Here is a 23,477-nt window from a genome sequence, read left to right on the forward strand (position 1 = left end):
CGAGAGAACGAGCGACGCGAAATCGTATAGAACGAGAATATGGATTTCATTAGATTGAAACGGCGACACGCATTAACGAGCGCGTGCGATGTAATTGCTGCCTTGTATAATGAGCATGTAAATGAACGCTGCTGCGCGTATCCTGCCGTTATAGATTACCTGCTGATACGCGTCCGCCATACTGATTTCAATATTAATGGATTGACATCGAACGCGCGAGCTGCGACAATTTCGACCGAGTAACGACACGTCGATCAAAAATGCTTTTATTCTCTGCAGGATCTATTGATCGATTGTTCGTATCTGTTCGTTCATCTGTTCGGCAACGTTAACGTTTCACGTCACGCTGAAATCTCGTGAACTCACATGACATTGGGAGAGTGATTTTTTTTTCTTTGATTGGTTTAGAGCAGGGGTGCTCTAAACTCGCTGCCCGCTGGCCGCATGCGACTCGAGATGAACATTTTTTATCAGGACGTAAACAATAATTTAACTTTATATATGTTTATTACAATGTACTAAGTACTAAGTACATTGTAATATAAACATATATAAAGTTAAATTATTATTTAGAGCATTATTTAGAGCATCTACAATCAATTCCCTCGTGGAATTATGAGTAAATTTGTTGACGGTTTATTGTGACATGAGGAGTAACTAATATAATTAAATTAGATCATTGAACATTGTAGTATAATAACTTGCGTGCGATCACCGTTACTTTATTTTATTTATATAATATAATATAATAATAATAGATATAACTTATCGATTGTCAACAACTATAAAAACGAGCCGCAAGGCTCGAATAATCGTATCTCCTCTTCCAAAATTGTCCACTTTTGTGCGCAATCTGAGCGTGAATTAGAGAAAAATTACTGTATACCTTTTTAATCGAAAATTTCTGATATCTGTACGAATTAATTCGAAATTCTATTATTTCAAATCTGTTAGAAACAGATCAGGATCACAACTCGTTGTTCACGCATGAACTGATTTCATTCCTATGATTTCGATTGATTTCACGTAACATGACATTCGTACGTTTTCACTTTAAACATATTTTTGAAGATATGTGTTCATCGACGATAAATCGGCTGAATGAAAGCTTAAATCAACGTTTTTTTTGGTTCAGCTAATCGTTAAATGTCCAAATGTAGTTTATTGAATTAATTCTAAACGACAGAAGTTGTGTACGAGTGTATTGATTCGCAGTCTAAAAGTGGGCTAATAATTCTACGATAATTTGTAACGCACGATCTTCTTCTATACGATTAAGTTTAATGGCATTTCTGACAGCAATGAATAGCCAAGATTTCAAACTGCTGATAAATTGAAACAATTTAGAAGTATCAGTACACTACGTTGCAGCTGTTAAAATCATTGAAAAAAGAACTTTATATTCGGTTCTCTTATTGTTTCATCTGTCTTCGATACAGTTTGAAGAAACCTTAATGAGTAGACTGCGAATTTTATGCATTTATGATAAAATTCACTATATAAAACATCAAACAATGAACACATTGTAAGAATCTTTTTTCTTCTTTTAAAAGAAAAAGAACCTTCTTATTTAGCTTCTGCTTTTTACAATTGATTCGGGAAATGTTTATTTTGCATAAAGCTCCACAGTCTATTAATGCGTTCCATATGAAAAATATATATATATAATGTAATATAATATAATATCATGTAATAATATAATGTATAATATATAATATATAATATATAATATATAATATAAAATATATAATATATAATACAATATATAATACAATATATATAATATATAATACAATATATAATACAATATATAATATAATATATAATATAATAATATGATATATAATATAATATTATATAATATGTAATACAATATATAATATAATATATAATATAATAATATAATATATAATATAATATTATATAATATATTATATATATAAATTCCCAAATTATCCATTTTTGCGCACAGTCCAAGCGTCAATTAGTGAGAATTTACTATATTATACATCGATTATTTCGAACACATCATAATGTTGAAGTGGATTAATCATTAGAAATGAGCGTACCGCTTGGCAGCCCCGTCGAGCATTTTCCTCCGATAAGAACGTTCCCTCGAGCAACGATTAATAATAATTACCCATTACGAGGAGACCGCTTGCAATCGTCCCGCGCGCCGATACCACATTCTGATTGGATTATCCTGGTGTGGTCGTAATTCTTTTTTGACGTGGGTCACGAAGAAAGAAATTCATTGTTCTCGCGCGAAATCGGCGCACAAAAGGGAAAATAATGAAGAAAATCCGGGGAGAAGATATATCCGCGAGGGATTACCGCGAACAAGAAAAAATATCACTATCCCGGCGGTCGGCTAACGAGATAATTATGGGAGAAGTAAGAATAATACCATCGATAAACACTGTGCTCCTATATACGCACGCTGTTTTATGATTAATTACCGCTGCGAGGGAGGCACGTGTTCCTGATCTTCTGGAGGAAATAAAAGACACTTAATGACTACGGCGAAGGCATCCGAACGTTTGTTTCGGATGTTCCTTTTAGATGTGTGATATTGCGTTTCTAGACCACCGGAGTTTCTCGTTCACCATTCTACGGGGTGTCCCGCAGAAAACAACACTAAAGTGTTATGTAACAAAAATGTTTTTCGGTAATTAGATAAATTAAAATTAAAATTCTGTGTATTATGTTAGGGAATAAATATGTTAATACATATATTTATATAGAAGAGAATGATATTGGTATATAACGTTATTAATACATAATAATATTAATATATAATAGTATTAATATGTAATAATATTAATACAATAGTATTTAAAATTATTATTTATTATATATAATTATTATATATTAATTATATATAGTTTATTATTATATTATAATTATTATATATTAATTACAAATAATTTATTATTATATAGTATACTATATATATGGTATTAATATATAATAGTATAAATATGTAATAGTATTCATATTTAATAGTATTAATATGTAATAGTATTTATAATTATTATTTATTATATATATATATATATATATATATATATATATATATAATATATAATAATAATAAATTATATATAATTCATATATAATAATTATAATATTATAATATAATTATAATATATATGTATATATATATATTATAATTATTATATATGAATTATATATAATTTATTATTATACAGTATTCATATATAATAGTATTAATATGTAATAGTATTAATATATAATAGTATTGATATATAATAATTAGTCGTTAATCGCGACTAAAGATTGAAAGAAATTTCTTTTTTCATTGAGTGGGCGGAGTTTCCCGGTCGAAATATGTTCGGGCGCGTGTCATATCGGTAAAACGCGGGCAACCGTGCCATCCGTTATTGCTCCTGCCAACACACGCGGACATTTTATATGAAATTTGATCTTTTGTTGGTAGCAGGTCGTTATCCCCGAGCAATTTGTTTCGTTATTTGCGAAATTAAACGGCCGAGAGCGGTCGGACGAGAGAGAAAGAGAAGCAGTTATTATTGCGACGACGTTGCATTCGATTATATTCGTTGTGCTATTAAATCCGGCGATACCTCGCGATCAGGAACATTATTGCGATCATTGCGGCGCCGTGGTTTTGTTTCTCTCTTTCTTTCTCTCCCTCTCTTCCTCTCTCTCTTTTTTTTTCTTCCTCCAATAATCCGCGTAATTTTCAATATTCGATTTGCAGTTGCGCGTGGTCATCTGCGCACGAAATCCAATGAATTTAGCCGCGATCCGACGAACCTCGCGATAATATTTGTTTCATTCGATACGATTTTATGGCATCCTTTTCGCGTGGAATATGCTACTTTCGAGCATCGTTTGCATGACGGGATATATAGTGGTACTCTATACTCCAAAGCCAAGCGTAATCACGGTGTTTGGTTGAGTGGAACGCGGAAGCATCGTTATGCGGAATTTACTGCGGTTTTTAATTAGTGGGAAGGCCGCTGTGAATTCTGATACTTTTTGATACAGTTGATCCCGCTGTTGTCGATCCTTTTCAGGCGATGGATTTAGAGTGGGAGCTTTACGGGTTCATTAGGTATAGGTGAAGAGATATAATAGACAGCGTTGAACGTCAGTGGAATTAAAGATTTACTTTACAGTCCACACGATCTGCGAACTTTGTACGTTTATGATGGAAATCGATGGGCCAAATGCAGAACTGTGAAGTCATTAAGAGAATTTGATGATGATGTTACGTTATTTCCAACTTACTACGATTGTTATAAGAGGAGAAAAAAAAAGAGAGATATTTAAATATTAAAAATAATATTTAAAGAGATATTTAGAGATATAGACATTTTTATCTAGCTGTGAAGTCATTAAGAGAATTTGATGATGTTGTTACGTTATTTCCAACTTACTACAATTGTTATAAGAGGAGAAAAAAAAAGAGAGATATTTAAATATTAAAAATAATATTTAAAGAGATATTTAGAGATATAGACATTTTTATCTAGCTGTGAAGTCATTAAGAGAATTTGATGATGTTGTTACGTTATTTCCAACTTACTACGATTATTAGAAGAGGAGAAAAAAAAAGAGAGATATTTAAATATTAAAAATAATATTTGAAGAGATATTTAGAGATATAGACATTTTTATCTAGCTGTGAAGTCATTAAGAGAATTTGATGATGTTGTTACGTTATTTCCAACTTACTACGATTATTAGAAGAAGAGAAAAAAAAAAGAGAGATATTTCAATATTAAAAATAATATTTAAAGAGATATTTAGAGAGAGACATTTTTATCTAGCTGTGAAGTCATTAAGAGAATTTGATGATGTTGTTACGTTATTTTCAACTTACTACGATTATTAGAAGAGGAGAAAAAAAAGAGAGATATTTAAATATTAAAAATAATATTTAAAGAGATATTTAGATTGAGACATTTTTATCTAGCTTACGTTTTCAATTATTTATATAGGCAGTTTTGGCAGTCAGCCAATTCGATTAATTTCTGAATCGTTTATTAAACCATGCCAAGAGCATCTGAAACGTAAGTTGTTTAATATTGGTGCTATTGAGAGCAGTGAAAGTCGCGAAATTAGTGTGGAAATTGATGTTCATACCTCGATACAATGTTCAAAGAATTAATATAATACTATTATCGACGATTATAGCTGTTCTAAGGTTATAACAAGCCCCGATTAAATTTGTCTGGGAAACCTAGAAACGTCGAACCCGGAAATTCCATCCGATTCAGTATCTACATTCTACACAGAATTCATCGAGTACGAACAAGTTTAGTAACATACGAATCGTCTCCGGTAATTACGTGACAGTAATTTTCATTGGCTTCTCAGGGTCGCCATTCGAGCACGAACGGTCAAAGCTGCCTTCCGTAGCTATAATATGAATGAAATTCGCCAAAGCCGCGAAGTACGCGTGTAACATAATTTCGCAAGAAACGGATCCCATTAAAACTGCGTCAGCCGATGTCACTTCGGTATGTTCTTCCTGTAGCCGAATTCCATCAGTCACGTGCGAATAGACACGCTTGATCCGGACGTTAACGAGCCGCTGAGATTCCATTGGGGGTTGTCAAACAGTTTTCGTTGCGGACACGTTAAATCGCGTGCACGTAGACGGTTTCACGACATTTTGCGTTCAACCCGCGGATGATGAAGAGAACGGAGAATGCACGAGGCGCAAGAGAACCCCTCCTAGAAGAGGGTTATACAAGAGAGGCAAATAGACGGAGAGATAGAGAGAGAGAGAGAGGGAGAAGGGTGGAGAAAACGGGCGTACACCTAATTAGCTTCTTCTCGAAATACGCGGCTACATAACGACCGACCTTGCATGGCCCATATTACCGTCACGCCAGCTGCAGGACGGATGCCGTTTTCTATGCATGCGAGATTCCTTGAAATAGATGATAACTCTGCGCCACTTTCTCACGTGAGCGTGAATGGTAATTCATCGAGGGGTATTCTTAACGTCGAAATGCCCTTCTTTTCATTTTATCAGCTGGAGAAGCGGCGCGCAAGTGGCCAATTTCAATGAGAGCCGCGTGCAATACACGAAATACATTCGATATTTTTGTTAGCGATCGTCGGTCGCATTCGTGAACAACGTGAAAACAACGCCCAAGGTCGGGCCGTTGTGTGATATCTTTTTTAGGTGGACGGATTTTTGAAGATTTTAATTTGTTGCAGTAGGAATTTTGAATAATGGGATGTGCAAATAGCGTTGATAATTGTTGCGGTTGTTTTTTCAATTTGCTTTCGTACTGTGGCGCTGTATAATTTTAGTGCCGCATAATTCGTTGATTATATTTACATACGTTTTGTAGTCATAAATTGAACTTACAAAAAAATGTACACTTTTACATGCAAGTCATCTGTGTAGGAAAAATGAACAAGCGTAGATATCACTTTTAACACGTTCGCTACCATCATCATATATGTATGTGTGTCAACCACGATTTTGTACTTCGCGTGAAGAACATCAAATGAATTTTTTGAATAAAATTATTTAAAATTGTAACATGTAGCATGATACTTAGAGAATTTGTAGCTTCTCTTTGACGACATTTTTATCATGTTTTACGAGAGATGTGTTCAATACGATAAATGCAATAAATATAACTATGTACGCTAAATGCTAGTTAAAAGAAAATATATTTGTGTGAACATTATCTGCATGATAACAATGAGCAAACTTTAGAATTAATTTTAAAGGATTAGTTTCAAGTATAAATGCAGAAGAAAATCTGTTTATATGGGCATTTGCATGGTAAAACTGATGAACATTTTGGAAAAAAAAACACATAAATTATTGTATGCATTGGAAAGTCTGTAAAAATTAGAGAACATTTGTTACAATTACAATTTGTTGTAATTATTAATTATTATTATATATACAATTATAATTTGTTGTAACAATTTGTTTGTTACATTTACAGTTAAGTGTAAACGAGATAGAAAGGAAGAACGTCTATTAAGAAGAATGGACTGTCGTTACAGCACCGCGTTACAGGCTATGCTTACAGAGGCAAACTTTCTTTGTAAACCTGCAGGAGTCCGTATATTGAAGGATCTTGAGATACTACTCACAGATAGCGTTCTCTGGTCTTTGGTAGAAGTACACCTCCATCAGTTTCCATTAGCCGGCGAATAAAAGAGAAGACGCATTTTATGTGGAATACCTGAAACGTCTGGTCTACCGCGGGAAAGGATGGAAATATTCTACGTATGCCTACTACGTGTTACGCCAATCTGCGATCTCTCCATCGTGTAACGTCGTCGCAATTACAGGTTTCCCTGTAAATTGATTTTTACGGGATGGTCCCGCGCTGACAAATAACAAAATACGAGGCAAAAAATAGTGACGACGATTTGACAGAAAAATTCGAGCATATCGAGCGTTAAAAAAAAAGCAGAACTTTTTCAAAAGTTATTTCTCACTAGCAGAAATAAAATAAGAATATTACGCTATCCATTAATGCTAAACCACCGCCGGTTAAATGAATAATTTCCATTATATTATTTTAGGATTATTGAAATGACGAAGATGCTTTTATGGTAAATGATTGACTATGTTTTTCGATTCAAGCGTATATCGCATTTAAAAAATGGTTAAAAAGGCTCAATATTTTGATATTCCCTATTAAATCGTACATTTCGTAAAAGTCTTTTATTTAAAGAAAATATAAAGAAAATCAGACATATATACGGTATAATTATAGTAACTTACACACTTTCAAAGAAATTGCAACAACTAAATAGTTGAATAAAATAAATAGTTAAATAACACAAAGGAACTGCGTACATTTCCCGGTAATTGTTTCTATTAGACTTTCGCGCGTAAAAGGATTAGAAACTTTGCGATCCTCCGGCAGCGCTCCGCGAATTATGCGAATAAAATTCAACGAGCCTTCCTCGCAGGGAATTTACGCTAATTGCCCGCCAAGATTCGCCAGGTAACGCGGAAGTCAAACACGACGTTAGACGAATAGTTTGAGCAGAACCTGCAACTTCAATTGAAGGATGCACACAGTGTAACGCGGGTGGCGTCCATCTCCCGCTACAATGACGGGCTGCAGCTAGAAGACGAAAGACTCTAGGATGGTAATAAATATTCAGCAGAACCTGGCACGCTGTTCTCGCTCCTCCCGCGCTTCCCGTAGACTGCTATTTTCCCTCCGATATTCCGCAGAAAGTCTCGAGAACGGCGGGGCCAACCTTAGCAGTGTCAACAAGAGGCTGTAAGTGCATCCTTCAAAAATAGAATAAGCGACGTTGCTCCTGCGAGAATCTCCCTGGAAATCCTGCAATTTTTATCATCGATACCTGGAATTGATTCACGTCGCGATAATTAATATGAAATGAAATTATACGTAATAAAATAAACAACGTATAAATATAAATAAATTAGATATAATACGAATAATAAAATTTGCTTGGCTAAATTATTTGCATAGTGCTCAGCCATTTCGGTGTCACGATCTTGTTATAAAATCTTGTCATAACTGGCACGAGGATTAAAATTGTTAAACGATACAGGGATGCATCGTGTAAGAAGAAATAAAAGCAAAAGGAAGAAAATCGTAGGCTATTTAGAAATTATAATACAAAAATAACTAATAAAATAATTAAGTAAAAATGAGTAAAATGAATCAAAATAGAAGAAGACACGATAAAAAGAATTGTACGTCATTCGCAAGAAATAAAATCAAAGACACGACAAGAAGTATCGTATGTGATTTTCAAAACATAAAATCATAAAATGATCGAGAATGTCGCGTGCAATTTAAAAATTGCAGTAGTAGAATGATTATCAAAATAATTCAGTAAATATGAATAAAATGAACGAGAACACAAAGAAAAACAATAGAAAGCATGTAATGTCATTTGTATAAATTTCGACCTAATTTGTATAATTTTCGATCCTAATATACTTGTTAAAAAAAAATCTTGCTACAACCTTCTCAGAAATGACAGTTATAGAATGATCAAGCGAAACATGGCTTGTCCAAAACAATAAGACCATAGAATGATCAAGAAAGTTATATGCTATTAAAAAATTGAAATAGAGGAATGTCTAATAAACTAATTCAATAAAATTGACTGAAATGGATAAACAAAAAAGCATCGTCTCTTAATACCTTGATAATTATTAATTCGTACGATATTACAAAGTCAATCTTTCCAAAAATTGTGCTCGTAAAACGAACACGTCGGTTCTGAAAAAGAAACTCAAATCTCAATGTGCACAATGCACGAAAAATCCTGTTAAAGGGAAATGCGCTGTCGCCAACAGCGACGAAATAAAAATAGATCGCGAGGTGGAATGCAATCGATAAAAATGCACAACAATGTAACCGCGGCAGACACAATAAAGATGCGCCGAGTGTACAATCACCGACTCGTTTCGCCCCAGTTGTAATACACAAGGGTGAAACTACAAGGGAAAATGCGAAAGGTTCCCAGAGCCTGATAAATATTCAGATTCGCGACGCGAGAAGCAAGGCTTTCGCTTCCTGGTCTCGGCGGGCAGTTTCTCAGGCAATTTTATATTTTTCCCCGACGCCCTCCGCCGCCGCGTGCCGCCGCTGTAATGGACACCTTGTAATAGGGTGAAATTGGCGTTCACAGGTTAAATTGAATTTCAACACGACCCACAAAAGTGGCCGTGGGCTCCGGTGGCCCGCTCGAGAGTGAAAACTGCCGGGCGAGGACGGCGGCGGCCGCCCCGCGAACGCGCCGAATATTCAAGTTCGGAGGCCAAGGTACACGACTCGTAATTTATCGCGACTCGTCACGTGCACTCCGTTCGCGGAACAATGGACAGTTGTACGGGCAACGAGCGCCATTGACCCAGATATTGGTTAACACGTCCCTGCGGCACACTCGATTTTTTATCTTTATTTCCGCCGTCCTGTTCGCCTACGATTTTTAACAATTCATCTGCCGCTAACAGTTCAACCAAAATCGAAGATCAACAGCCGAAAGCTTCTCGAGAAATTTGTTCAAACACTGCAATAATCCATAAGTCGAACTATCAAATTAGTTCATAAGTCGATAAATTGAATTATTTAAATTAATATGTATACATGGAAAGGAATCTCCTCTTTTAATGATTTTGATGATAATAATAATTGTCAATGTTCTTAGTTGAACTGCATATTATCAGTAAATTGCGGATTTTTATGTATTTTAAAATTGTTTGTATTAATTATAGGATATAAGAGCTAATTAGACATTTACGTCTCTGTTTAATGATGTTAATGAATTGATTATAACGCAACAGTATTTTTAAACCTTTCAAATGTTTCTCACTGATCTGTATTTAATCGCCTGATTTTTCAATGAAGCTAATTAAGAAACACAGGCTTTAATAACACTTCATAATTGTGATTTAGCAGAATTGCCGATGAAAGATGTCGAATTTTATTGAAAACAGTTTCCTATAAAAATATGTGTCTACATAAAGTCGGTCTATATTGCTGCATAAAAGTGAATTGCATAAAAGTGCATTGAATTAAGGTACTCTGATAAAGTACTTCCTCGTACAACCTACATTGCAGTGCACAATGTAAATGCATTGGACTGCAAAAGAGAAAAGACATCACGCAAATGCATTATTTTCAATGTTTCTATATACAGGGCATTAATAGTCGATCTAGACATTTAAACATTTTCTTTCCTGGGGCGCTGGGAATTTTATTAGCGTCTGCAGCTGTCGCATTGCATTCGGCACCTTATAAAGTGACCCGTGCACTGACTTATGTACACTTCACCGTTCGATTTCGCCGAGTTCCCTGTGGTCTCCGTGGAATTTTTCGCATTGTGTTCGTTCGTAAACAACAATGAGGATTGGAGATTGCTTTCCGGGACCTTATTTATGCGTGTCAACCCGTTGTTCCTTCGACCCCCATCCGAGGGGAGACATCTCGAACGGATGGCTGGAAGCCGACGTGCAATTTCTCGATAGCAATCAGAGGAAAATATTGGCTCGTTCCGAACGTGATGTCTTTATTACCATTTCGATCGGTAAAATAAATAACACGCCCTGCGAAGAATAAATAATACGCCCTGCGATCGTTACTAGCCCAGTTTCGCGTTTTCTGTAACAAATACAGAGAGCAATGCTGAGGCGAAGAACAGAGGCGAATGAACGAACTTAAACAACCCGAGGCTTGTTTGGTAAACTTGCCACTGCCAAATGATTATTCATCGACTGCCCTACGATGACGAAGACTATTTTATTCACTTCGTTTCGTAAACTGTTTCGAACTATCCAATTTACACAGCAGTCTTCCAATTTACACAGCAGTCTTCCAATTTTCTGCTACAGAATTCTGATGCAACGAAGATCAAAAGGATCGGTGTTCGAGAAATTATATGAAAATGTTTGTTAAAATGTCTGTGCGAAAACGTGGAAACATTCGTTTCCTAAACCTTTCGAAAGCATTCAATTTATTGTGAGTATAAGATGATTTTATTTACGTTAATTGAATAGAACAATAATAGAACAAATGAATTTATTCATACGTAAGTGAACAAGAATTATTATTATTAACAAAAATTATTAATATCATTATTATTAATTGAATAGAACAAATGAATTATTATTATTATCATTATTATTAAACAAAAATTATTAATATCATTATTATTATCAATATACGTATTAATTGAACAAATGAAAATTCGCCTTAATAAGTAATCTAATTTCAAAGTGTTTGTCCGACACTTCATTCAATGTCGATAAATCATGCTCGAGAATTTCCGGGCGCAATACCAATATAAATTATTAATGATTAATCACTAACGATTATGAACAATTGCGATTAAACATAGCTAATGATTTAATGACGAGTAATAATGAACTCGATAATTGTAACTAAGAATTAATATGTAATTCTGACTAATGAAAGTATTTTCGTCCAACGTGCCTAACGAAAGCAATTACTTTTGACGAAATATTTTCAACTAATGAGCAAAACTCATTCCGATGAACGGTCGATCATAGTTTCAGACGTTATTCAATTTCGTTGAAAAACGAGTGTAATTCCGAGTGGAAGCTTCGCCTCGGATACGATAGGACGAAAAGGCGGACGGGAGAAGGGAAAGAAGCTGCAAGGACGTGTGCATCGCGGAGGTGCATTAACGCGTAATGACACCATGATTCGCAGTATTGAAGTTCAGAAATGAATAACTTCCATTTGTTCGTTCAAGTGCTCGAGCAACGGTCGTCCACAGCGGAGATGAAAGCCATTACAGCCGCGACGCGAAAGAGGCTGTCGGATGCGCGTCCCAAGAAATTTCATGCGCGTGCTCGTTGCAGCTGCATCACTCTGGCAGTGCATAAAATACTTGCAGTGCACGCCGCGCTATTCAGACTTAAATATCGCCGTGCCTAATGTACTACGTGCTCTCTCTCTCTCTCTCTCCCTCTCTCTCTCTCTCTCTCTCTCTCTCTCTCTCTCTCTCTCTCTCTCTCTCTCTCTCTCTCTCTCTCTCTCTCTCTCTCTCTCTCTCTACTTCTGCGTTTCCACTCGTGTTCCAGGCAAATTAAGTTGTTCTTCTGTAAGTTATTGTTAGGAGTACGCTTGTACGTTTCATCTTACAGGACTAAAGCGTGGGAGACTGAAAATGTCTGTGTCCCAGGAATTCGGGAGGAACAATGCACTCGTGATTCTTCTCGGAAAAATCTGCCATTGCCGGTGCAGTCGTTTCTGCCGCGGATAAACCGAAATTGAAAAGTGCCGTTGCACTTATCCATCCTCGTCGTGTGCATCCTTTTTGCTGCACTGTTTTCATCGTATTTTCGCTGTGAAACATCACAGTTTCGGATAATGCGAACCACTTTCTGCAATCACACACTGAAATCGCAGTTTTCTAAACTGCATACGCGTTTCACCAGTTATAAACGATCTTCCGCGTTAAACGTAGCAGAAATTACCTCTCAATTGCTGACGTTGAATTGCCAATTATACGTTAATTATGGAACGTTATTCTTGAATAAAGTTCTCACTATTTCATGGTTCGCGCACCTTTTTTCGGTATGAATGCATAAATTATGCAGCCCATTTACGGTTCATCGATTGTTACAAAGAGGAACGATGAGGAAAAGTACACGGGCAAAATATGCATGGAAAATGTAACATTCAAACATCTGTCTTTTTCAGAAAATATTTCAAACACTAGGTTTAAAACAATATACTTTTGTTTGTCAGCGTGATACAATCGTAATGTAACGATGTATAAAAATTATAGTTTTTGCATGATTCCAACATTGGAGATAGAGATAAAAGGAAGCAACAGAAATTCTATAAATCTATAAATACAATTTTCCATGTGCAATTTTCTGAATAGTTTTCTATAATACGTTCTACGTAACATTCTATTTAATGTTCTATATAATTTTCTATGTAATTTTCTATGTAATTTTCCATATAATGTTTTATACAATGTTCTATATATTTTTGTATATATTTCTGTATATATTTTTCTATATAATGTTCTATATAACTTTCTGTATACTTTTCTATATAATGTTCTATATAATTTTCTGCATACTTTTCTATATAATGTTCTATGTAATTTTCTGTATACTTTTCTATATAATGTTCTATACAATTTTCTATCTAACGTTCTACATAATTTTCCATAATTATCCATACGATATATTAATATAATATTCCATAATATTATTATATATATATATATATATATATATATATATATATATATATATATATATATATATATTTAATTATCATATATAATTATATATGTATATATAATTATCATATATAATTATCCATAATTATCCAAATATTCCATAATTATCCATGCGATGTTGTACAGAATGTTCCGTATAATTTTATAGAATTTTCTTAAAATGTATTAAAAAGTGCGACAGTAATAGCGACGTACAGTTATTTGAATTGGAATATCTCCTGAACTATTAATTTTTCGACAGAAGTAGCTTAATACATTTTTATGACTAACGTCGACCTGCATCCATTGGCGTATTAAAATTTACGTCGTTCCATCGAGCAGCGATCACCGAGCAGCACTAAATCCGAAACGAGAGAATTGCCAACACAGGCGAGTAATCATCGGAAAGTTAATCCTCAGGAACCTGTGTGCTACCTTGCGAGTAAACAACACTCAGGGCTGCAGAAATTCACAAATTCGCGTAGGTGTGGCTCACGAAAGTTCCACGCAACCGTGCCAAATTTTCCGAGCGCTTGACCACGTCCGACGGCCGCGAGGAATTCCATTCGAACGTATTTAACGTCCTCGCGCGAGCCGCGTCCATTAAGAGTGCGACATACACGTTAATAGGTTTACAGAAACGTTTTCGCGCGTCCCTGCCTTCTGCTTGAAACAGTCGAACGATGCACAATTTCCTCATACCGATATTCATCAGCTTCGCGTTGCCCTCTAAATATTCATTACTTATAAATCTCGTGAAATTATTAGTTAAATAATTTTTATGTTCGAATAAAATTCTGTCCTCTCGTAATCGATATTTAGGTATTCTGTAATACTTAAATATTGTGTATGAATATAACATGTTAAGTATAATAATAATGCTATAATAATTAATGATAAATTACTAAGTATTATTATTATTATTATCATAAATAATATAAAATATATTATATAATAAAATAATAAATAATAATAATAAAATATATAATAATATATAATATATAACCGAAAGTGGCGGGTTCCTCGGGTCAATTGAAGCAACTTTTTCCTTTACAAAAGTTTTCTCCGAGGCACCATCAACGAGTTATTAACGAAAAACAGTGACCAATGAGAGGCGAGCTCAGCTGGCGCGAGGCGACCGAGCCAATGAGCGGAACTGGGCTTCGTGCGCTGGTTGGCTGGGCCGCCTCGCGTCAACCGTACTCGATTCTTATTGGTTACCGTTTTTCATTAATAACTCGTTAACGGAGCCTCGGAGAAAATTTTTGTAAAGGAAGAAACTACTTCAAATGATCTGAGGAACCCGCCATTTCCGGATTACGAGACATTTTTGGTACACCCTGCACATATATATAATAATATAATATAATATAGTTTATACTATAATATATATTATAAATAATATAATATAAAATCGGGCACATAATATGAATTTTCTTTCTCTTTCGAGACATTGTTATTCTATTCATTGTGATTGTAAAGAAAATGGTACGGCAAGGGATTGAGATCGCGGTTGAGTATACGAGTAGTTCGACGTAGACCTTCGACCTTGAATCCCTTTCCGTACACGTGATCATATGCCCTGAGTATGATGCATGCGCATGAGCTCTTTTATGTATAGCGTGCTTTAATATACAGCTTATCTCGCATCGGCAACGAGCGTGTGCATTATCGTCATCAGAAACTGATTTCGCACGTATACATACATATATATGCGAGTGCACTGGGTGGGCCATGTAAACGCTTTTTGAATCTCTTCGATCGCGTCAATCACATTCACGCGATGCATACTATTAAAGTATACAATTATACATTAACAAGTGACAATTTACTGTGTTCTGCAACTTTTTCACGTACGCTTAAGCACCAAACAATTTATTGCATACCTTCTGCATATTACATGTTGTTCCATTACCTAATTGTATAAATTTTGAAGTAAACAACCCGCTAAGTTATATAATTCCATAATGCACGCTCAAGTACCAGACTATTTATTTTACACCTTCTGCATACTATAGTCTTGCTCAGTAACCTAATTACATAAATTACGGTGTAAACAAACAACCCACCAATACCTATAATTTCGTAGCACACCTCTAGATACCTGGATAATTGTACAATTTAGTAATTCTATAAATTATAGAGTATATAATTTATGATTTATATAATTTGTATAATTCCTTAATATATACTTAAGTACCTGAGATATTTATTTCGTACCTCGTGTATACTATATTATACATAAGAACACAATTGTAAGTTGCAAACGAAATTGTATTTATTTGGACCATAAATCTATTGCGAAACAAACACTATAAAAGCTAACCTGCGCGATCACAAAGAGACAGATTAACCCGAGAAAGATAACCTACGTCGCAGAGGCGCCTGCGAAGACTGTTGATTTTTGTTAATTTTTCATAGAGGTCTAGTGATTTAAGTTTAAAATTACTTAAAATATAAAAAAATATAATATAAATGCATTTTATTTTTACAATAATGCCAAACCTTTAAAATGACTAGATTAACTTAAATAAATATCCATTGTTAGTATAAAATTGACGCCTTAGAAAAGCATGCGCCTCTGAAGCGTATGGTTATCTTTTACGTACGTTGTCATATGGTTATCTTTCTAGGGTTAAGAACTGGCTTGTCATCGAATAAGTAGAATAATTTTTGATATATAGAGTGAATACAAATTTCTGAAAAGTTAAATTATACGCCACAGATTTCCACGTGATCCAATTTATTAGAACTACCCTGTATATTCAGGAGACAGGTGCATCGTTGAAGATACGTTTCTCGCGTTTCTTTTCTGCTCGTTTGTGTAATAATAAATAACCGAAGCTCTGTAGTGCAGTCTCTCGAATAACGACTGTTGCTTGTTCGCGTGAAAACGAGACGGTTGAAAGTAGAATTCGATATTGTTTGACTAAATGTTGGTGCTCGGAATAAAATACAATTCTGTCGTCTTTATGAATCTGAATAACGAGTCACAGATGCGTCGTCGGAATAAAAAGTCGCTGCCTTTTGTAGCCCGTATAAAAGTTTACCATTAAAACCTAACAATGTATCGTTCGCCGATCGAAGGATTACATTTTCCGCGTAAAAATCCTTCGTTACATTTCAGTCGACGGAATTATTTCCAGACGATCGTTTCAATGAACTTGACCAACGAACGTGCTTTTCATCCGTTCCCGGCGCTGCTAAATTCTTAAAACGTATTCAGCTTTTACGATTCCCGTCGTCACGAGAGTAGTAGAACTGAAATCGGTCTTAAAAAAGAATTAAATGCGAAAGAACTACATGTCGTTTGGGATTCTCTCTCTCTCTCTCTCTCTCTCTCTCTCTCTTTCTCTCCCTTTTCCTTTATCTCTCAATCTTCCTTTATTTCCCTCTTTTTTCCAACCGTCGCTCTTTCTTTATTTCTCTTTCTTATTCTCTCTCTCTCTCTATTTTATTTCTCTTGTTCATTTCACTCTTTTTTTATTTCTCTTTTTTCATTTCTCGTATCTTTCTTCTCTCTCTCTCTCCTTTTTATTTCCCTTTCTTATTTTATTTCTCTCTATCTCTCTCTCTTGCTCTCTCTTTCTCTCTCTCTCTCTCTCTCCTGTCACCCGTTCTTTCTTTATCTCCTCAGAATCTCGCCACTGAAATTAGAGAAAAAGTCAGGGAATCGACGGTTGTTTCTTCGGCGAGGGGGCACACCGCGAAATTAATTTCTCGGCACGGGGGAAACTGGTGCGTCCGACGTCTAGAAACAGACATTAACCGATACCTAGGAGGCGTAATTTATTTCCGGTGGTTCGGCGTGATCAACGCGCTGCGATCTATCGAGGGATCAAGATCAGACGCGTGTAATTAACAATAACCGCGGCCGCGGAAGGCCGGCGAACATATTGCCGCAGCATAGCGTAAACGGAAATCGATAACACGACCCTGGGGTTCAGCATAATTAAAATGTGCTGTTTTATGGAATGCAGAATTTATAATGTGTCGATCTTATTTTTATTCCACTGCTCTTCATTCTCCGGTTTTCGTCTCGAATGTAACAGCAACACAATTTTCGCGAGCGAAAAATATTTCGATGTGTTCGTTGAATCGATTTTATTACGGAAACATTGCCAGTGAGGCCATTTCAATATTTCAACATTTAATTGTTTGTTTCATTGATTTTGTTCTCGCAGTGAGCGTTCATGTCGAATATTTTCTCATTTGTTTCTTCGATCGACTTTGTCGTCGAGATAGAAAATACGTGAAAACGAAGATATTGCTTCGGACGATAATTAAAGAACGACGAAGAATTTGATGAATTTCTTACGACACGAAGTCTAACTAGAAAAGATTCGTCCTCGAGAAACCGTACAAAATAATCATTAATGAACGACGAAAAATTTATTGACCTCGTCAGGCCGCGATTAAAAATTACTTCTATGTCCGTCCATTAAAAACGGTTTAAAATGACCACTGAAGAACGATTAAAAAATCTGATGTATTTCTTGGGAAAGAGCACAATGAGAAATTCCTCGGTCCTTGTCCCTGCCACGATTGCAATCCCCGGAAAATGTCCTCTCTCGGGGTCACGTTTAATCGCGTATTTTTCCATTAACGCCAGATTTACGGAGCATAAAAAACAGCTGTTTTATATTAGTTTATAAAAGTAACAATAAGACGTTTATTCTGATATTTAACAAGTGTTATTATAACATTTGCCGTAAGTAACTTTGCCGTATATTTATACGGCTATTTATACGGCAATAAAAAATGAATAAATAACTCGCAAATCTCTATCTTTACGATATGAATAATCGTAAATTAAGAAATTAGTGACCAGTCATTTTGACAGGTTCCATAAATCTAGCGTTAAAGATCAACGTTTCGACCATCCGGGTTCTCATTGTGTTCTCTGAGGCACGAGCTTATCTTCTCGAGTTGATCTTCACGAGCTTAAAACAGCCACGTGACAAATCGATAAAAAGCAGAAAGAAAGAGAGAGAGAGAAGGGCAGCGAGGGACCAGGACCAATAGTAATTCCGGTGCTACATTTCTGGTTGCAGGCCTTCGAGGAGCTGGAGGAGTTGCTTGGAAAGAACGAAATATGTATCGCTGTCAAGGAGAAGTTAGTGAAAGATTCCGGAGTCGCGGAAGAGACGGCTTACGACAATATCGTCGATAGACTGAAGACTAAACCGAGGGCGAGGGGTAAGTAAAGAGAAGACACTATCGTATAGATAATGAAATTTGCATACAAAGTGTCCTAAAATTATGGTATTTCCGGGAAATGAGATGTTCCTGAGGTTATTTGAAGTAACTTTTTCCTTAGCGAAAATGCAATCCGCGACTTCGTTTACGAGTTATTAACGAAAAACAGTGACCAATGAGAGGCGAGATTAGCTGGCGCGAGGTGGCCGAGCCAACGAGCGGACGAAGCCCAGTTCCGTTCATTGGCTCGGTCGCCTCGCGCCAGTTGATCACTGTTGTTCGTTAATAACTCGTAAACAAAGCTGCGGATTGCATCTGAGCTAAGGAAAAAGTTACTTCAAATGATCTCAGGAATCCCCATTTCCGGCGAGATATTTTTGAGACATCCTGTATATGGAACGCGGACATGAACCGTTCCATAAATCGGGACAATGAAACAATTAAAGTACACGATGTGGAACAGTATGTTCTTGCTTAGAAACAATCGTATTCGAGTAATTTTAGGATACCCTGTATAATTGCATATAAAATATGAAATTCTCGATAGCCGAAGAAACATAGATCAGCATAGATCTCTCTCTTTGCTATCGAGAAATCAAACACTGGTGTCAACAATCCTCGACGTCAATGAAACAAATTTAATAATCGTGGAAATAATGAGACTACAACGAGCGAGAAAATGATAAGTGATACGTGAAATATGCTTGCATCAGCAACGATGGAAAAGATTTTTATTTTATTCATATAGTAATAGGGATAATTAGTCTAATAACTAAGCTGTGGATTCGTATTTATTTATAGCAATCAAGATAGTTGTGAAATGTCAGATACTTTCTTTTTTATGTTTACAAAATTTGTGTCAAGTTTGATACATAAGAAGTTTCCATCATCAAATAAGTATAATAAGAACGTTTGTGGTCGGACAAAAAATACGTGGACAATCGATATTTAAAAGAATCAAATGCACGTTATTCAATGGTCGAAACAAAAGAGTAGGGCCTAGCTAATGATCAGACAAGTAGATTGAGATCTGGTTTGTGGTCAGACAAGCGAATACGAGCTGGTGTACGACCAGACAAATAGAACAGAACCTAGACAATGATCAGACAAATAGGATCAGCCTATCTTGTGGTCAGATCAGTAGAATAAGATCTGACATATAGATAAGATCAGACAAATAGAATGAGCAAATATTATGATCGGATAAATGGAATGAACAAGTACTATGATCAGACAAATAGAGTGAACAAATGCTATGCTCAGATAAATAACAATTAACAAATACTATGATCAAATAAATAACAATTAATAAGTACTGTGATCAGATAAATAACAATTAATAAATGCTATGATCAGATAAGTAACAATCAACAAATAGTATGATCAGGTAAATAACAATTAACAAATACTATGATCAGATAAATGAAATGAACAAGTACTATGATCAGATAAATAATTAACAAGTATTATGATCAGATAAATAACGATTAACAAATACTATGATCAAATAAATAACAATTAATAAGTACTGTGATCAGATAAATAACAATTAATAAATGCTATGATCAGATAAGTAACAACCAACAAATAGTATGATCAGATGAATAACAATTGACAAGTACTATGATCAGATGAATAACAATTAACAAGCACTATGATCAGATAAATAATTAACAAGTATTATGATCGTATAAATAACGATTAACAAATACTATGATCAGACAAATAACGATAAATAAATACTATGATCAGATAAATAGCAATTAACAATGCCTGCAAATTAAAGAGAAAACAGTGACAAAACAGACAAAATTATCCGAGGATTTGTCAAGTATTCGAAGCTTGGGATACGAAATGATTAGATAGACCGTTGAGAAATATCGAAAATCGCGTATCTTCCGCTCCGTGCTACGTGATTTCCTCTCGAACATAGTGCTCGACCATCCGGATCTGAATATCAGAAAATTCCTAGATCGATCACGATTTCTCGGAACGATCGGAAGTAGGACACCTAAAACGGTACAATTCGTCCGACGGCGGTTACGTCCGCGCGGATCGGAAACTTGAGACAAGTCGATGAAATTTCCGAGTTTCAGGTTTTATCTGACAAACTGTCGGCTCGAGCGAGTTCGACTGGCTCCGACAATGCGGCGAGTGCGGCGGCAAATATACTGACTGCAGCCGAAATCGTGCTGCTGCAGCCGAAATTTTCGCTCCCCAGACAGTCGAGTACAAACAACGCGCGAGACTAGTACAAATAATTCATTCGAACAATAAACCCGAATTTACATTGAACGCCGAAGAAGACGAAAAATGATTTGTCGAACGTGTCGGTTCGTCGCTCGCAGTTTCCGCTTGCTGCAGAACTTGTCGCATTAACCCTTTCGCTCCGAACGACGGATATATCCGTCATCCATATGAACACTCGCGGAGCCGAACGCCGGATATATCCGACATGCTGGTATTGCGTGAATCTTTTGACGAAACAAACAAACGACAGTCCGAAATAAACGACACACCATTCAAGTTATATTTGTTCTACCTGCATTTCCCATTATTATTGTGTTACATGTCATAAAGGGATAGAAAATCGAAAGTACTAACTTTAGGACTAATTATTATGTATTATGTTTTGTATTATGAATATTATGTTTTATTTTATTACTGTATATTATATATTATTTCTTCACTTTTTCCATTGTTAATGAAACTTTTTTTACCTATTAAATAACTTTATACCTTATGCAGAAATTATAACTATATTGTTTTAAAGAAAAATCCCTTTTCTTCCCAAATACACTATCCACGCGCAATGTGCACAATTTCGGCGGGTGGTTCCGTTCAGGAGGGGCGCTACGGCGGACTGAACCGCCGTAGCGAAAGGGTTAAATACTCGCGTTAAATTTTCCGAGTAAGAATTATCTGCGGAAAAAGACCCTCGTGGGAACAAGTTTTATTCTAAGCCTCGGGTTTATTCGTTCAGAAAGGATTGCTACATTGTTGGCTGCGGTACTAATGACAAAGTGTCCTCAAGGCTCCCCGGGTTGTCTTAGCTTCGTTTAGAGAGGAACGGCGATTTGTCTCGTGCAGCTTTGTTGTCAAGGGAACCGAGGCTAAGCGAAGTGTCATGCGCTGCGCCAGAGAGCGTCTACGTTCTATCCTTTTTACCGGCACCGGTGCTTGTTAGTGCAGCTTTGTCTGGAAGATGGTTCTATTTTGGCGGAAAGTCTCAACAAAGAGAGAGGTCAAGCGAGGTTTTAATTACCGTGGTCGAGACAAAATTCAGTAAAATTCTCAGCGTGTTTAATAACTTACCCAGATCAACAAAACGCACTTTTTCAATTTTCGTCGGACCACAACGTTGAAAAAACATCACTTTTCTCATTTTTTTTCTTCATTCCAATCAATTACAGTCCCAACAAAATTTCTAGAAAACAGCTCGGTCCAACATCTCGAAAGAATTCGTGCAATTAGAACCAACTTCGAAAAAGTTATTCCGTCTGAAAACGCGTTAACATACTTTTCCGACGCGATTGTGGTGCTTCTACATTTTTTTACTGCTTAGCTTGTTCTCCATTTAGCCCCGACTTATGCAAGAATCGCGTAGAAATGTTTAAATGATACGAAAATATTTTTTTCACGACTGCAGTATAAACCTGATAATTATTAGGTCTACCGGAAAGTTCTGTCCGATAATGTCATTGCAAATTTCAATAGATACGCACATATTCATTTGAGACAGATATTTTTGAAAAATGTTGCTCACAAATTGCCGTCACGCTGGCAAGAGGTCACATAAGTAACGACGGAAATTATATTGTACGATAAATATTACTAAATTTATGACAAATCTATTATTTCCTTTCATTTCTCAAACGGGCAGAACTTTCCGGTAGGCCGGAAATAATAAATATAATAAAACTAACTATAATAAATATAATAAAATAATAAATATAATAATTCTTTAAACGCAAACTGGCCATAAATTAAATAATAATATAATAAAACTAACTATAATAAATATAATAATTCTTTAAACGCAAACTGGCCATAAATTAAATAATAATATAATAAAACTAACTATAATAAATATAATAATTCTTTAAACGCAAACTGGCCATAAATTAAATAATAATATAATAAAACTAACTATAATAAATATAATAAAATAATAAATATAATAATTCTTTAAACGCAAACTGGCCATAAATTTGGGCAACCAACTTGCTCGATTCTATTCCCGAACTGACGAGTTTTGATCCCGACGAATGCACGAGGGTTGATAAAGAACCGTTCACAACGATGATTAACGCAAACCACCGTTCTCTATCACCGCAGCAGACGGCAGGTGTTACAAAGTATCTCAATAACCCCACCTGTGGACAGAGCTGATCCAGAACTACCGACACGGTTAAACGTGCCGGCGTAGCCGATTGTTTCGCGGTTCCCGGTTTTCTATTTCCGGTGTGCGGGGACGATTCCGCCGGGACGCGTCCCGTCCCGATCGATCGATCGCGTCCGCCACCGTCAGCCGCGATTTGTCA

At 35.7% G+C, this 23,477-nt stretch overlaps 1 protein-coding gene across 1 annotated transcript in view; it reads left to right on the forward strand.

The window, feature by feature from the left end:
- Glurb (metabotropic glutamate receptor B) overlaps window positions 1–23,477 on the forward strand; it is a 471,226-nt gene that overhangs the window by 422,640 nt on the left and 25,109 nt on the right. The window contains exon 5 of the mRNA XM_076521310.1: window positions 18,789–18,933. Within this exon, the coding sequence (XP_076377425.1) occupies window positions 18,789–18,933 (145 nt within the window). The remainder of the gene's footprint in view (window positions 1–18,788; window positions 18,934–23,477) is intronic.

The sequence above is a fragment of the Megalopta genalis genome, chromosome 4 (assembly GCF_051020955.1).
Source record: "Megalopta genalis isolate 19385.01 chromosome 4, iyMegGena1_principal, whole genome shotgun sequence".
NCBI classification, from domain to species: Eukaryota; Metazoa; Arthropoda; class Insecta; order Hymenoptera; family Halictidae; genus Megalopta; species Megalopta genalis.